The sequence below is a fragment of the Perna viridis genome, chromosome 1, assembly GCF_037379345.1.
Source record: "Perna viridis isolate PV_CMFRI_1.1 ecotype Kerala chromosome 1, ASM3737934v1, whole genome shotgun sequence".
In the NCBI taxonomy this organism is placed as follows: domain Eukaryota; kingdom Metazoa; phylum Mollusca; class Bivalvia; order Mytilida; family Mytilidae; genus Perna; species Perna viridis.
Genome location: NC_142445.1, coordinates 4,302,524 through 4,321,181, shown reverse-complemented (window position 1 = coordinate 4,321,181; position 18,658 = coordinate 4,302,524). Strand labels below are relative to the sequence as shown.

At 32.5% G+C, this 18,658-nt stretch overlaps 1 protein-coding gene across 1 annotated transcript; it reads right to left on the bottom strand.

The window, feature by feature from the left end:
* LOC148626917 (glutathione S-transferase Mu 1-like) lies at positions 1-17,710 on the bottom strand. Its single transcript, XM_088561516.1, has 7 exons — positions 17,527-17,710; positions 9,596-9,671; positions 9,023-9,087; positions 7,040-7,121; positions 6,616-6,716; positions 3,090-3,185; positions 1-1,112 (listed from the first exon to the last, which is right to left on the bottom strand). Exons 1-7 carry the CDS (start codon positions 17,557-17,559, stop codon positions 912-914), a joined length of 654 nt encoding a protein of 217 aa, XP_088417642.1. The 5' UTR covers positions 17,560-17,710; the 3' UTR covers positions 1-911.
* Between the last annotated feature and the right edge of the window lie 948 nt (positions 17,711-18,658).

The window sequence follows — 18,658 nt, the reverse complement described above, 5'->3', positions numbered from 1 at the left end:
TGTGACAAAACTCTCTTTATTTTCAATACTAGCACTACAATAAATAATATTCATAAAAGCTAAACAAACTACAGAAAAGTGGTTGAACACAATAACATATACATAACAAAACAGTTGAGACTTTAACCATTTAAATTTGTCCTGATTATTAAAAAAATCTCATATACGGTGTTTCTATGGGATAGTAAAGAAAATAGTAAAGGTAGGTATTTCTCCTTACATATTTTATCATTCAAGTTTGTTGATAAACAAACTTATTTGAAGTTAACAATTCAAAACTAGTTTCTTGAAAAGAAAAATCACTGATGACTCAACAGGAATAAGTATATAACGAACAACCTTATTGATGAAACAGATCCAGGAATGTATACATGGCACATTTAATGGAATTATAACATTGCTAGCTGCAACTAATATACTTAAACTAAACAAAAAAATTAAATCAAAATGGTGCTAGTTTTTCCCAAGAACTTTCAATTCTTTAACAGTCCAGTTCTGACAGGGCCAAACTGGAAAGCTGTCAAATGAGACAAGAAACAGGTAAACTTTGATTGTAACATTATGACTGTTAATACATTAAAATTTCACAAATTAACCAGCATTATGATGTTACACTATAACAAGATATTGTGCATACATCAACTTTATACAATGTAATTACAATTTACATTTAATAAATTGCAGTACAAGTTCACCACTGAGGACTAGCTGTTGTTCAAAAATGACTTTTAGAATGTGTCTTGAAGCACCAACACGTGTGTATAATAATAAAAATTTTAATGCATAATTGACAAACTATAGGTACTATATAACAATATATGCTTTAAAAAAAATGATTTTCTGAATTTCATATAAGCCGTAACAAAAAAGACTGATTACTATTCTGCTACTATAGAGTTCTGTTTTTTTTTTTACATTCCAGTAAATCCTGCACTTTTGTTATTAATTGGTCTTCTCAAGAACTTATCAGATGACATGTACTTCTTAATAGCAGGTAAAGCCTCAAATCTGTCAAGGAATTTACTCAACTTTTCATATGGTTGCAGAATACCAGGCTTCATAATACGATGCTGATCTAATAACTCATACATGTGAAAGTCACATACTGTTATCTGTAATGTAAAAGTCACATGTTATCTGTAATGTAAAAGTCACATACATGTATATTGTCTGTAATGTAAAAGTCACATGTTATCTGTAATGACCAAAAGTCACACATTATCTGTAATGTAAAAGTCGCATATAATGTCTGTTATAAAGTATAAAGTTTCTTGGTAACTAAAGTACCATTAGGTCTCCTCAAAACTTAAAATCATATATTAATCAACAGTATGCAGAAAATGTTTCAAAAAATCAAGCAAATAATGGTTCTTTTGAAAAATAATATACCACAATAGAACAATATATATATATTAATGATAGTAGGATATTCTGTATGGACATAATAAATCACATAAGTAAACCAGTTGAATGGTATCCAGTTAAAGAATAAACTCCATTTGTCATCACCTACTGATCTTATCAGTTATAGTGTGTGGGCTAAAAACCCCATCACTCATCAACCCCAATTTTAATTTTAGGTACATTAATAACTCTCATTTACAAATCAATTTGTTGCCAAAAAATAATCTGAAGCATTTTTGTATTTATTGGTTACTGTTTATACTTCTTTGAGGTAAAAAAATCCAGTTACAATTATGGTTATTAATTAATATCAAATCTTGTAAAAAATCTACTTAAACTCAAGTATTTTTCTAGGACAAAATCTCTGGAGCATTTATGTTTCAGTCAAAAATGCCTTAGTTGGTATTTTTTTAAGTACTACCACAACTGATACTTCCATTTTTTATGATTTGTGGTGATTTTCAAAGCCCAGATTCAACAAAAATTGCAAAAATTGGGTTTTCAATTTTTCCACAAAAAGTCCTATAAATTCAACTCTACAGGTTAATTATTGTGCAACAAAATGTCTGCTTATTTTCTGGTAAGAATTTTCCTTAAAATATTAAAAATATCTAGGGGTACATAATCTACAAATAACTCAATAACCGTGTTACCACAACTTTCTGTATACCATTGAAGAGATGAAAGATTAGGCTATACCATTGGAGGGGTGAGACATTAGGCTATACCATTGGAGTAGTGAAACATTAGGCTATACCACTGAAGAAATGAAATATTAGGCTATACCATTGGAGGGGTGAGACACTAGGCTATACCATTGGAGTAGTGAAACATTAGGCTATACCATTGGTGGGGTGAGATATAAGGCTATACAATTATACCTATTTATACTGTATCTGTTCCATTTGAGCAGTCGAAATGCATTGACCATATATTTACAGTGTTCTAGGATTCCAGTTTCCCATCACCCAGGGCAAGTGTGATTCTGGTATGGAAAAGTAGATTATTATGCCCCACTTTGGTGAGCAGAAAGCTTGAATTTCTAAAAGAATTTGTTAAGTTTGGAAAGCAAATTTCAAGTGTGGGAAAGACAATCTTCATCTATACTTTTCCTGTGGAAACCTAAAATTTTGAAATATCCTAGAACACTGTGTTTACAAGTGATATACTGTCACTGACAGAATATAATTTCCAGTTGTGACATCACAATCGTAACATTGTTTTGAAGTACCCAGTAAGTCACCTGCTTTTAATAAGAAAATGTTCTTCTTGCTTGAAACGTCATTTTTCTTTTTCATTTTTGTTGCCATATAAAGACAACAGTGCACTGACTTGGATAAAATTTGGCTCTAACCAATGAAAATGCTCAGCACAGCCTCACATTTCCCCACAGTTCTAAGCCTCATCTCTATATAAGTTTTAAGTCAAGTCAGTGCACTGTCTATATATATTTAGATTATTTCTACCTGATGTCCCAAGATTATCAAGACACTTGGACAAAGGACTCAGAAAAATCGTGAATGTTTGACCCAGTGGAGTATAAAGATAGGCTTGCACAGAAAAAGAATCCAAGACTAAAACAAATTGATTCGTAAATGAGGGTATAAAGGTACCTGAAAATCATAATGAATTTCATAGAAAACTCATGTTACAGTAACCTATTCTGAACTTCTTATCAAACTTACATTTTCACCCGCAAAGAATGGTTTATCAGCCAGGAATTTCTCAAATCGAACAAGTGTCTGTTGTATATTCTTGAAATAATCTTCTTTGATAATTTCCTACAACATAATAAAATAAAGTTTCATCAAAATCATAAGTCAATGATTCAAATTGTGAGTAACATCCTAATAATCTTAATAAAAATCGTAATAGTTTTTGATATTTTTCGGTTAGAAATACCAAGTCAAGATGTTTGAACTTTGAAGACTATACTTTTTTTTTTTTAAATATATTCATGTATAAAAGCCTTTCCAAGGAAATACAGAGATAAATTTATCCTAGATGTAACAAAAGTAAAAGAATATTCTTAGACCTACTGGTGACTTAATCATTTGAAGTTGCTTCTTTCAATCAAAGTTAAAGGTTTGATTTGCTTCTCAGGGTGCAGCTTGATATAACCACAGATTGATTGATGTTGGAGTTTAACGCCCAAGCAGCAATATTTCAGCTATATTCAGGCGATGATATAACCACAGAGGTCGAACTCAAAATAGTTTGGGCAAGTATGGACACACCATTCAAACAAATTTGACAGTGATTAGAGAATCACAGCATAAATATTTTACTAGAATGTAAGTAGCCCCTTTAGACCCAATTCCAAATCTTCCTGTCAGGGGTATGGTACCTGGTGGTATAATTTCAAAAAGATCCAGTCTCTTTTACTCAATTTACCATTCAGAAATAAGAAAAAATGCTTGTTTCTAGTCCCTTTGCGGACCATAATTCTAGCTCTGCTCGTGTCACAACCTCTTAAATCACTCCTAGTCTTTCTTTAGTGGTATTGTACTTAAAAGTACAATTTAAAAGAGATCCATTTACTATTAATCAAGTTGTGAAAACATCAGAAAAATACTAGTTTCTGGGCCCTTTTTGGCCCCTAATTTCTAACTGGTGCAAGTCATTTACCGTAAAAGTAGTCAAATATTGGCAAAAAAATATGAAAGCATCAGAAGTGGGTAGAATCAAATATGTCAAAATCCTAAAACATGGCCTAAAAAGTGAACACATAAAACAAGGAACATTTACATATACAATGTAGCGTACCACATAAAACAGATAACATATAAAACCACATAAAGATAAGGGAAACGAGAAGTCACACAAAAAAACTAAGCACTGGCAAGATGAACATCCCACATAAAACTGGGAGTGACACCAGGTGCTCTGGAAGGGTAAGCATGTCCTGCTCCACCAGACTGGCATCTGTCATTTTGCAAATGAGAATATCCAGTAATAATCTAGCAACAATAATGCCTCTCCATGACATGTGCCAAACACTATTCATACAAGGCGAAATCACTCATTTCAACTATTAAAGCGTAGTAAATGACTTGGAAATTGTGGAAAATTATCCAAAATTGACAAATTTGATTAAGGTAATAAAAAATCAGCATAAAACATCAGCCATCTTAAAGTATTTCTTTTAAACCACTAGAATTTGATCTTGAACTTCAAAAATTAACAATCTGCCAAAAAATTACTTGAAGATTTAAAAAAATGAGAAATATAACTCTTTCAATATACAATAAGATATTCCCAAATAATAGATAAAATGAATATAATCCAAAATATTAATATTCATTTTAGCTGGATTCTTGTACTTCAAATATAGGACATATTTTCAGAGCATTTTATTTAATTTGAGAACTCACAAACCCCACACGTCCACATACTGGACTCTAAAATAAAAAGCATAATAGGATCTAAGGGTGGCCCCTGTTAGATTAGAACACATTACTTGATTATATAGGAAATCAATGAGTCATGACAGAGCCAGGTCCCTTCTTAGGCCCTCTTTTGAGAATCTCTGAATTGGCCTCTGAAAAGTATTTTTAAAATAAAGAAAGTTCATTATAATTCTAATCATGAGATTCTTTATGCTTATAGCTGTTTTGATTGGTCGAGAACGTCATTGCCAGAAAGTATATACATGCATGAACACCAGTCAACTTGAAACCAATATGGTGGCCGTGTAGTTCGAAAGAGTGTGGCAATGAATATAGCCGTTAGAATAGTTCATTACATGCACATTGATTTTACCGGTCAAGATTTGAAAAAAGTCAATATAAACATCCACTTCTGGTAGAGGATAAAAAATCACCATGACTAAGAAATGGTTTTAATTTGATAAACCCTGAAATAAATTCTAATAAAATAAAGCATTTACTTGTACTCCCACAGTAACAAGATGCATTACTTTGGGCCCCACTAAGTAACTGCTATAATTTAATATGAAAATTGTCTCCATGAACTTTTTAAATTTTGGAAGATTTTATTTCTTCAGACATGTAACCTTTAATAAAAACTTGATAAACATTCAACTTGTTCGGTTATTTTAACTCTTATGTCAGCAGTGTGATTTATAAGTACAAAAGCCGAAAAAATTTCAGAGATCAATTTACAAATACACAAGTTACCGGTATAGACTGAGCATCAGGAAAAATGCTTGATTCTGGCCTATTTCTGTCCCCTCATTCCTTAATGTTTCAATCAAGTCTTAACCCCAAAAATGCAACTCAGTCTGACATTTGTGGCACAGAATATTTTGGAACAATATCTAAGACATCTAAATATTCTTTTACTTTTAAAAATGCAATTTTTAAACATTTTTTGGTCCTTAATTCAAAACAATTAGGGCATAACTCCATAATCAAAATCAACCTTCCTTTTGTGGTTTGGAACCTTGTTATAAATTCTGTGAAGGACAACCAATTAATATTCAAATTATCACAAATTGTTTGTGGTCATATAAAATGATAGTAGTCAATTACAACACACACATTATTCCCATATTTACTAACAATAATAACATGAGTATGAGGAAATCTCTTAATTAAGTTTGATCAATTGTTTTAAATAAAAATTGTGAAAACTTGAAAAATTGTACTTGTAATCTAGTTTTTAAGATTGTTTGCTTTTTTAAGTAAATTTTTACAATTATAACTTCTTATAAACTGAGAACACAGAAAAAATGTTTCCCAGTGATAAAACCAAAATAGAGGTAGTTACCATAATGTAGAATTTTAAAAGCACAAAGTATTATATTTAAAATCACTGACACGGAACATTATGACAGAAATTATACACTTTGGAGATTACTTGTACATGGTGTATGACCATTACCAAGCCTAACTTTTATATTCAATCTGAAAGTAAGGTACTGATCAAACCATCAGTAACAAATGTATAACAAAGCAAATTTATCTTTAAGTGTTTGTTTTCATATAATGTATAAATAACAGCCAGTAGGCAACTTTTGGTTTTGATTATCTTGCTAAAATAGATACTGGATAGATGAGACACAATCGATGAGACAGGTATTTATATTAACCTTAACAACATATGTCAAACATTCTAAAAACATTACTTTTAATAATAGGATAAAGTGACAATGGACATGACAAGAGTTTAGTTTTTTCAAAGATATAAATGAGTTTCCTTTTTTTTATTGTATTACTGTATTATTGTATCTATAGAGCCCAAACTCACATAATCTTTGTTATAGGCAAGTCTAACAGTTCCATTCCTAAAGTCCATGGCATTCTCTAACATCATGTCACAGTCCACCTGTTCTTTTGGTGTCTTTCCCACTGTAAATTTAAATAAGGTTTTCAATAAAGAAATGATTATTATAAACTTAAGAGCTTCAAATTTTGTGATAAATTGTTTAGAAACTAAATTTTTGGTAACTGAGGTTACAAATGGATTCATATGGTATGTATACATTATAGTGTGTACTCATCCACCATTTATAGCTAGTTTCCAAAAGCTGTTTTGGACTTACTGTCACTGTCCAGGTTACAATTTAATACACAACTCAAAATGGTTTATTGGATAAAATTGTGCTTCATAACAATACACAACACTGTTGCATTACATTTGGGGCAATATTTATCAGCATGGCCATACTTACTTAAACCATGTTTTCTAGCAATATATCTCAGTATGGTGTTACTTTGGGTCATCTTTAGATCTCCATCAATGTAATATGGAAGCTAAATAAAAGAAAAGATACTGTACTTCTTGAATGTAGTCACAGAGAGTATTTAACACAAGTTTTAAATGTGAATTTATTTCTAAATCTTTATATTTCACCAAATATCATGCAACTCCAATACTAATCATAATTATATCAACTCAAATTTCATTTTTAATTTGCTAATATTGTTAGCAACTTCTTTTACTTGTAATTTCAGTACTGTACATTCATATATAATTCGCATAATCATATATTACTACACCAAATTATGCTGCTGATTGGTGTCATAGAATGGGAAAGTTTACATTAAAACATGAAATGGTCAGTTAGCATTGAACTTTCCATAATATAACTGAGAAATGTCTCGTACCCGAGTTGTTTCGATTGAGAAACATTCAGGTCATCACGATTACAAAACCCCCAATTTTTAATAGAGCTTATCCCAATTTCACTTGAAGTTTACAGATCTTAGCCAATTGACAAACTGTTGCATTACACAACAAAAATCGAACTTCAAAAGTAAAATTGGTATATCTAAACATTACAACAAAAGTCCTAATGAGCTTTTAAAATCGACATAACCTTTGAAACATTATAAAATGTCAAGTATAAAGTATTTCTTAAAATGAATACACTTATTTTGCTAGTAATGTACAAATGTGCAATATGTTTGTTTGTTTGTTTGTTGGAGTTTAACGTCCGAGCAGCACTATTTCAGCTATATTCAGACGATGAACATGAAATTGATGATAAAATGAACATGAAATGATGATGAAATGAAAAAGAGATGGGACACAAGGACAATGGGGTCAACAAATTTTGATTGCCACTGGAAATAAGGAAAGGTGGGTAGGGTCGGGCAATTTATCCTCCTGTGGCAAAGCCCTATGGTTCCTACTCCGGGAGAATACCACAGTAAGGTTCTTTAACGTGCGAGGAACGTGGCACCTTTCCCAACACAGTGCACCAGTATGGTTTGCGGTCAGGTTTTCCGTATTATAGCCTGACAACCCCAGCATGTAACACGCCAGGGGTACCCCATTCCACCACCTGGGGCACACATCCCAGTTGCTCTGTTGGCAGAGCGCCCTAGCCCCCGGCTAGGGTTCTGAGTACTATTTAGTCGCCTTTTACGACAAGCTTAGCGCTGCTGCAGGCCTATTCTTTTAATACCGGACCTGCACAGGGCCAAATGTGCAATATGTCATCGACCTAAAATCTTCAATTTCAGCTCACTAAATATGGGATTTAAAAAAAAAAATTGAGAAAATCACTTATCGATTGGGAATTTAGTTAAGTAGAGTACTGAATACACCTGGATGTACGCCTGAAAGCCAGCCAAAATCAGTGGCATACAATATCTAACTATTAGCAACTTTGAAGACTTTGATTTTAAGAGAAACAACTGATCACTACTGTAGAACAAGTACATGTAAAAACATCAAAGCTTGTAATTCAATCCTAAGTTTGAACTAAGCTTCAGAGGTTGGCAAGGACATTTTGAGAAGGGGCTATTTTCAGGATTTTCCAAGATGTTCAATTTGAAAAGGCATTTGTTAAGAAACTTGTGGTTTTCTTTTAGACGCAGGGGGCGTTTTCAGCCAGAAAGGGCAAATGGCCCTTGTCCCCTTGTCTTTCCAACCCCTGCAACTTTCTTATCCTTCAGGCAGTAATTATTTATTAAGTCCACATGCTGTCTCTCTGACTTTTTACAATTTGATTCTCCTTCAAAGATTAGTCTGGTTCTTAACTCTTAATTGTAAAATTTACATGGAACATGTACCTCAGCTGGCATGTTGAAAATGAAATTAATTTTACTACATGTATCTAGAGAAAGAAGAATAATTTTACATCAACATGTCAAAGAAACAAAACAATTGTAAATTTTGTTATGAAAAGTTTTTTTAAGTTGCTTACATTAGGAAAATCTAATCCCAATGATTCTTTAACTGAAGTCCAACATTCTCTGCTGAATTCTGGACCTGTTCAATTGAGAGAAAAATACATTTATTTATCATTACTACATTTACAGGCTTTAAATGCTTCTTTAAATTTTCAAATACATTTAGACTGTTATACTGGCCCTTAGTATGATAGTAAGTACTGCAGAGATAAAATCACATACAAATGTATATTAGGTGTGATTTTGCAATCTAACTACAAGGCCAAAAAAATAATATGTCCGTTTCCTGCTATCCTACCTAATCTACACATTTTATGACCATTTTGGATAAAGCAATCTTAAAGTCTAGATTGTTTTCCACTTAACTTAATATAAAATATTTTTGAAGAATAAAATAATTTCCCTACATACCAACCCTATTTTGTTCTGGCTGGTAGCAGAAAACAAGACTTTTTTTTGCCTGAGTAAGAAGTTTGCATCTTATTATAAGCCACACATCAATAAAGGACATAAAAGATTGAATTGTTTTTACATATGTTTGAATTTAATCATTATGTTACCACTACAGCTTAAATCACAAGCATTACCATCTCCTTGCTCATACTGTTTGTCTTCAAATTCTTCTCCAACATAGTTTAATAGTAATCTGATTGGCTGGGCCAACTGAAATAAAACAACAGTGCAATTTATCCACAAAAAAAATGGAGATGATTTCCCACTTACTTTTTCATTCTCAAATACATGCAAAACTATGGTCATGACACTACACAGACACTCACGGAATGAATACATTCTGCTTCCAACTACATGTAAAACTATGGTCATGACACTAGACACTCACGGAATTAATACATTCTGGTTCCAACTACATGTAAAACTATGGTCAAGACACTAGACAGACACTCACAGAATGAATACATTCTGCTTCCAAGTAGATTTTTTCCCTTTGGAAGCATTCAACAATACTTTTCTTTCTTGCATATCTTCTATTAACAAATTCATCAAAATGTTCATCAGGAGTTGGCTTATACATGATTTCTACATGTACATGTACAAGAAAATAAATAGATGGATGGACAGACAAAAAAAAAGACTTAAAATCAAAATGATGTACATTGCTATTCCACTCAAAGGATATTAAAGAGTCGTGTTAGACAAGGAGTGAGAGTCCCTTCAGAATACATGGAAGATCATAATAAAAAAATGTACCATATATGTCAGTATGTGCAAGGTACATGTTAAGACAAGAAAGGGTTAAGGCAAGACAAGAGGCTCTGGAAGAACCTGAATCACTCACCTTGCAAACCATGGCATTTTAACTAAGTAAGTAAAGGTATAACATGTATGTGTAGTTACCATGTTTAACTAAAAATTGCTGAAAAAGAGCATTTATTGGTGAATGCTCAAGTTCAACAGAGTACCCAAGACTGTAAAATATTGGAAATTTGTTTGAAGAACCTCTGAAAAAAATTGGCCAGGAGTTCCCTATGCCCCATTATTCCACCAGGACTAAGGGGCATTAGGCCAGTATACATTGGCTGATAAAAAAACAAAACATAAAACAAAGTTCAACCATGGTTATAAAACATTTTTATCATCACCTTTCAACTCAAAAGACCATATTTACTGCATGTATTTACTACATATAAACCAAATATGGCTGAAATCAAAGCAAGTATAAAATTAACAGGAAAATGGATGCCTACAACAAACTTTTGCCATTACCATTCATTTTAGAAAACGATGTGACTAAAAAAAACTTAAAATCATTTGAATCAGAGCAACTGGTGAAAATGGTCACAATATGGCAGCCATTTTGAAAATGGCTGCCTAAAAAAAAATTTCGATACTGCCAGTCAACTAAAAGTACCATGTTTATCTTATAAAAAGCTTTCATTTTGATTATTCTTCTATAGTCGAGGAAAAATAGCAAAATTGCATTTTGACCCCTATGCACTATTCTTAGTAACAATAGCCATGTTTTTAACCAATGAAAAAAACTTAAAAAAGATCAGTTACTGTAGGTTACCCCAAAAAACAATTATGCCAACATTCATTTAATTTTGTTGCATGGTTTCAGGGAAGATTTTCAAAGTTGTACCCATGAAAAAAGGAAAAAAAATCTGTTTCAGGGACCATAACTCCTACATCGAGCGACAAATCATTTTGAAAATTACAGCATAGGTCCATCATCTGATGGTAAGCAAACACACTCCACCATAATTTGTTAAATTCAAAGGTTTTTGAATTATTTGCTAAAAAACAAGATTTTCACCAAACTTATCATGCTGAACACTTTTACCTCCATGTCAAAATTTGATAAAATCTAGCGGTTTTAAAGAAAATGCAAAAAAAATGCTGTCTGTCCTCTATGTTCTATTTTTAGTAATGGCAGCAATGTTTTTTCATGGATCAATAATCCAAACAATGACTTTGTGCCAGATACCTTAAGAAACAATCCTACCAATTTTCATTAAATTCTGTACAGCAGTGTCTCAGAAAAAGATTTTTGAAAGTAATAACATCATAATCAGCAAAAAACATCCAAAAAGGGCAATTACTACGACATGGGTTGACAGATTTTCACCAAAATTATACCACTGATAGATCTCATTAAGTTGAACACTTTTAACCAACCAATAACAAACTTTGGTTAAACCTAACGGTTTTGGAAATATGTGCTGTCAGACCCCTATTTTCTATTTTTAGTAATGGCAGTCATGTTCTTTAACAGATTAAAAATCCAAACCTTCATTTTGTGCAGGATATCCTAAGGAACAAACATTCTAAGTTTCATCCAAATCCAAATAGTTTTAGAGAACAAAATGTTTGAAAAATTGGTAACGATGACAACAGATAAACACAACAAGGGCGCCAAGTGAGGGCAAGAGCTCACATTGCCTATGGCCAGGTGAGCTAAAAATGAAACAGTTCACTCATTTTTCTTCAATTGACTAATTAACCTATCAAAATGTGTTACAGACATAATAAATGTACATGTACAGTACATGTTCTAATTCACTAAGGTAGTATTTGGGATCTCTCTCCAACGAAGTTGACACAATACATGCGCATTTACAAGGATTAAAAACTTTAAACATCAGACATTGAGATTATTTACATGTTATTTTACTGATAAATCAATATCAGTATACTAGACTGGTCACCTAAGATAGCATTCCATTTTATCTAACTAGATAATATCAGTTTCTGTTTTAAAAAGCTATATATTTTTCAACATGTATGAACCAATATGGTGTACCACAAATGTATCTTCAACTCAAAGATGATTTTCTGCTATTCATCACAGTTTTCTTCACCTATATCAGACATAATGTAAACAACTCAGCTGGGTTTCTTTGAACTCTGAATGTCCTTCATAATTCTGTAATTCATATCTTATTTTTGTTCCTGGTCTAATTCTACTTTAATGTGTGCTTGTAATATGCTGTTCATGTCTCTTTGTACCTAAATACATTAAAATTTTAGATCACCTTATAATTTCAAAAACAATGTTAAAGACTGAGTAGGAAGCTATTACTAGTATCTGAACACTACGTGTACTTTTCACCTCCACCTTCTTTGATGAATATTTTTAGTTTATTTTTTTAATATTTGTAGAGACTGCATCCATTAAAATTGTATTAAATAATAGATGAAGATCAAACTGTAATAGTAATACATTATAGTAATAAATACTTGCTTAGATAAAGAAAGATCGACTGTATACAATGGAAGAAATGAATATAAGACTTTGTAATTCAAAGACTTTATATTTAAATTTGGTTGCAATGGAAGATTTAGATATTTCAAAAAGGAGTTGGGGATTCAACCCTCAAGATAAAGTGAAAGAAACAGAAATTTAAACTCCCTAATTCTTTTACAGATATCTATTATCAAAATTGTCATGAACCTACATGTACATAAAAAAATGCACTAAATCCCATTGCCTGTAAATGTATGTCCTAAATTATAACTATTTTTTTTTCTTTGATCAATTAACATACATTATATGTACAAATGAGTACTGAGTGTTTACAAAAGTGACAAACCAACATTATATACATGTATCTAATTCAACATTTCATGCATTTTTCACTCTGAAAAATTATTTTCATAGTTGTAGAACATGTACATGATTATATTTATATGTATCAAACATTTGTACATTCACAGTCTGTAGGATGTTCATTAACATGTACATTTTGTACAATACATGAACATCAAGTAAAAGACTGAGGTGAATCCATGGGGATGGTTTCTAATGGTTGAGGTTTGGTTGATTTTATATGCTTATTGTAATGTTCATCTGTTATAAAAGGCCATAACAGGGACTTTATAATACAGGGACTGGTCACTCTTAACAATGTCTATATGATGTACAAATATGCCTCCAAGGTCTTCATACTGGGTAAACATAAAACCTATAAGGTATTTATTTGACATATGCATACTGGGGGAAAGATTCAGGTTTTTAGTTATAAAAGTTATAAAATAAACAAATTGATTATGACAAAGTTATGATGAAAATACTAATCAGTAATTGCCCCAAGGAAAATTAATAAAATTGGAAGAGTTCTAACTGTTAATTAAGTATTTCAAACTCATTATTATGCAATAAAAATTATATCATTTTAAAGATACGGATACAGATATTTTATTCTCATAAATCATAAATATAATGGTACAGAGAAATAACATAATAACGAAAAAAACAATAACAACAAAAAAACCAAAAAAAAAAAAACAAGCCACACACACACACACTCCCAATTTACTTCACATACTTACTCATTCATACTGCAGGAAAACATTTACTTCTTAAGAAGGTTAAAATATATGCCAAGAGAAAATCTGTTCTTGTGATACATTTTAAAAATCTACAGTACATAGTTTTTCCAAGCTTTATTCTATTTTGGGAGCACATAACTTGTCGGTATTTTGGGAGCACATAACTTGTCGGTATTTTAAGATATTAGGTTGTGTTGACAGGCTTTTATTAATAAGTTTGTTTCTTTTTCAACTGAAAAAGGGGCATTCCATAATGATTTGAAATTTGTCTCCAATTTTAGAGTCATTACACTTTTTACAAATTTGTTAACCTCTTTCAATCCCGTTCCATTGCCCTGTTTCGATTGGCAATTTGTGATTAGTGGTTCTGAAGTGTAAAGAGTGAATAAATCCTTGTCTTCAAGAATTCTTAAATAATTTTTAAATTTGAATTCTGTTTTAAATAACCTATAATTTACCGCTTTAGGGGAATTTCGGATCATAGCATGCCAATTTTCAATAAACTGGTCTTTAAATTTTGTTTTTAATTCAGCTATTAACCAATCAGTATTAAAAATTGCCTGGTATAATCATATATATGAGTAACCAGTATCTTCCAATATTTTCTTTACATCTTTTTAACCAGGAAAACTCACAATTGTTTTCCATGTACATTTTGTATAATTTGAATAAGACATTTAATAGACATGCCCATAAAGATATCATTCTTACTTTGATATCAACATTTACTGACATTTTGCCAAATTCACAATATATCATATAGTTATGTGTTGATGACTTTAATTTGAGTAAGAGTTTACCCCATATTTCAGCCCCATATAGTAAAATCGGTATAACCATTTTATTAAAAAGGTCGATTTGACACTCAACGAACAAATTATGTGTTCTTCATCTTTTCAGAACTTCATACATTGCTTTTCTAGCCTTTTCTTCTTACTTTTTAATAGCTTTATTGAAGTTTCCTGTCCTGTTTAATAAAATTCCAAGGTACATGTAATTAAACTCATTCACAGTGTCCAATCACAGTCTGATCAATTTAAATAAAACTTAAGATTTTGACTCTATCTACAGCATGACAAATCATAATTTTTTTTTTTTTTCAATATTAATTTTGAGCCTCCAGTTTTACCAATATGTATTAAATGCATTTAAAATTTCCTGTAAGCCTGTGGCAGACTCTGCCATCAGGACAGTATCGTTGGCATGCAAGAGAATAAAAAGTTTAACAAAAATACATGTATCTAGTTTGTTGTTAAGGCAATTTGAAATAGCATCTAGTCCTGATAAATTTGCATTTTCTAGAAAGGTTTGCAAATCGTTAAGATAAAGTGCAATAAGAAAAGGTGAAATATTTTCACCCTGTCTGACACCCATATTATATTGGAAATAATCAGACTTGTCATTGTTGTATATAATACAACTTACAAGATTTCACATTTGTATACATATTTAAAATAACATTATACATTTTACCATTTATATGGATAAGTAATATCTTGTACCAAAGTGCATCTCTCCATACCGTATAAAAAGCCTTTTCAAAATCTATAAAGGCACAACTTGATTTTCGTACAGAATATTGTTTTCATTTGAGAAAGTGTACAGTCTATAGCTCAAAATAGCAGTGAAAAGACAACTTAGAATTGAGATTGGTCTAAACATTTTTGGATCCAATGGATCCCCCTTGTTTTTGAAAACTGCTTTTATGTTTCTGATTAGCCAAAGGTCAGGCATAATACCAGAGACAAAAATTAGATTAAAAAGTTAAAGAGGTTTCTTTAATCTTTTAATTGATACTTAATTCTAGAGGTTGAACAAGCAGAAAGACACAATGAATAACAGCTTACTGGACCATAGTTTTTTAAACTGATCTTTTTTTTTATATTTCTTTCTCAAGTCATACAAATGTAGCTACATTTATTTAGTCATCATTTTATTGTCATTCAAAGCACATTTATCAAAAGTAACCATTGCCATTCAACATATTGTTATCTTTCATTTGATATTGATTATATTTTAATAAATACAACAGTTTTCAAAAACATTTAATGACAAATCAACCTTTATGAACTTTTAAAAACTTAAAAAAAAATATTTTTGTCAGTGTTTTCTAAAGACCTATAAAGACATAATTTTGAACAGGAAAATATAAACATTCCTTTTCAAATAAATATAAACTATAAAAAATATATGTTGCCATTCTCCAATCTTTTTTCTTTAATTTTGTACATCATTCATCAAAATCCATCCAGTACTTTTTACATTCTTAGCAATGTTACCCTATCTTCAACAGAGAAAATGGAGAAAATTGGCTAATAAACAGCCAAATAGCAACAGCAGTGTTCTATATAAATTATTTCAAGTGACTTCTCCCACCAATATACAGTCCATGGTCATAATAATGTACTGACGTAAACTCCCTTGAAAAGGCGCATACTGCCTCTGGAACCTATCTCTTTGGCAACACTTTGAGGACAGACAAATTCGATTTGATCTTATGAAAACTTACAAATATATGGATGGTCTACAGGGGCTTGCTCCTACTATCAAATACATCTATGCAGCCCCACTAGTATATAACATATACAAGGGTGATCCCAGATTTGGGAGTGCCTCACTTGTAGAAATATGGAGTTCTGAATGTTCAAATCATTGAGATGATTTAATTAGAAGTAATTGATGGTGATAACTGTTTTTATTCATTAGATTAATCATTTGTTTAGTGATTGCTAAGCAGTAGTGATATATTCAATTTTTTTTTAAATAGGATTTGTAAGTCTAGTTCTAGTTTCAGTTTCTCTTCCGAAATTTCCTGTGTAGAACGTATTTAAATCCGAAGACCGATCTGCATTTGATTGTGTACTTCCGGGAAATCCAAACGCTGCTTCACAATGCAAAATCTTCCATCTTATGCTATTCCGAACATTTTTATCCCTTGGAACTAGATATTTGTCATTTTTAATCAGTATTTTTACCCAAAAAAGATACTTCGCTTTTAATATGGAACTCGATGCTATGTTAATGACGAACCTCCATACATTTGAATGGTAGACTAGGACCCATTCTTACGAAACCACATAGTCACGTGATGAGACTTACATACCCTATTGAGCTGAAGCGCGACACTCCCAAATCTAGGATCACCCTTGTATAGGTTACGTTTTATATTCTAGTGGGGCTGTATATTTGATAGTGGGAGCAAGCCCCTGTGGATGGTCTAGTCTGCTTACTTACTACTAACCTACTATACCCAGCTGAATAGACACCTGAGTGGTCACCATTTGAAACTTGCGAAGGAGTACGGCGGTACTAACATTTGGAAGAAATTATCATCTAATCGGGTGATTGACTGCTGGAACAAAATAAGAGAGGCAGGTGACAGAGCCAACTCTGAGAACGTTCAAAAAGTGATTGAGTGCCGATCGAAGTAAGAACAACAACAAAACAAAGTAACCCTCCAAAACAAACAATCAATTAAAAAGTGTTGCCTACATATAGCTACCGACTGTAGGTCTTTCAGAGCATGTTCGTAAGTTACTACTGCAACGTAAGAGGTTGGAATTCCGTTCCTCCACCAAGTCAGAAAATAGATTGCCAGACAACCTCTAGCACTGCTGGAGTAGTTCGTAAGTGACCCCCCCCCCTTTTTTCTTCATTTAGGAATTTGTGAATCCGCCACAGAGATTGTTGAATAGATACGATACAAAAATGACAAAATAATACTTACACCTCTTATTTTCCAATATGCTAAAGTTGGCATGTTTGATATTCTTTTTATAAGTTCTGCGTTGAAGATTTCCCCAGAGCTCGGACCAGGGGTATGCTCGCACCTGTTCCAAGTTTTAAATTCTAACCCAAACCCGGATGCATGATCCGAAAAAAAAGAATATCGCTTGGCTAGATCCTTTGATCTCAATTTCCGCTATATAGATGACGTAATATCTTTAAACAATCCTTATTTCGGGGATTTGATTGATTGATTGATTGTTGGGATTTAACGCCCGAGCAGCAATATTTCAGCTATATTCAGGCCATGAACATGAAATAAATGATAAAGTGAACTTGAATGATCATGAAATGAAACAAGGGATGGGACACAAAGACAATAGGGACGACAAATTTTGGTTGCCACTAGAAAAAGGGGGGTTGGGTAGGGTCGGGCAATTTAGCCTCCTGTGGCGGAGCGCAAAGGTTCCTACTCCTATCGAATACCACAGCAGGGTTCTTTAACGTACGATGAACGTGGCATCTTTCCCGACACGGTGCACCACTAAGGTTTGCGGTCAGGTTTTCCGTATTATAGCCTGACAACCCCAGCGTGTAACACGCCAGGGGTACCCAATTCCACCACCTGGGCACACATTCCAGTTGCTCTGTGGGCAGAGCGCGTAGCCCCTGGATAGGTTTCTGAGCATTTAGTCGCTTTTTACGACAAGGTTAGCGCTGCTGCAGGCTTATTCTTTTGACACCCGGACCTGCACGGGGCTCGGGGATTTGATACATCGCATCTACTCCAAAGAACTTGAGATAAAGGATACTACAGACACTATGAAGTCAGCCTCATATCTTAACCTACAATTAGAAATCGATGGTAAAGGTAAACTATTGACCAAACTTTACGACAAACGTGATGATTTTCCATTCGGAATTGTCAACTTTCCTTTCATCTGTGGCAATATCCACTCTAACAAATAGGCTTCTGGAACAGGGTTATGTTGCTACAAGATTGAAGTCATCACTACAGAAGTTTTGTGGTCGTCATCATGAACTAGTGGATCGTTATGGTGTATCCATGCATCTGCACCGGCATGAAAACGGACTTATTCAACGGGTCGTAGATTTCCTTTCCTCGTTTGTCT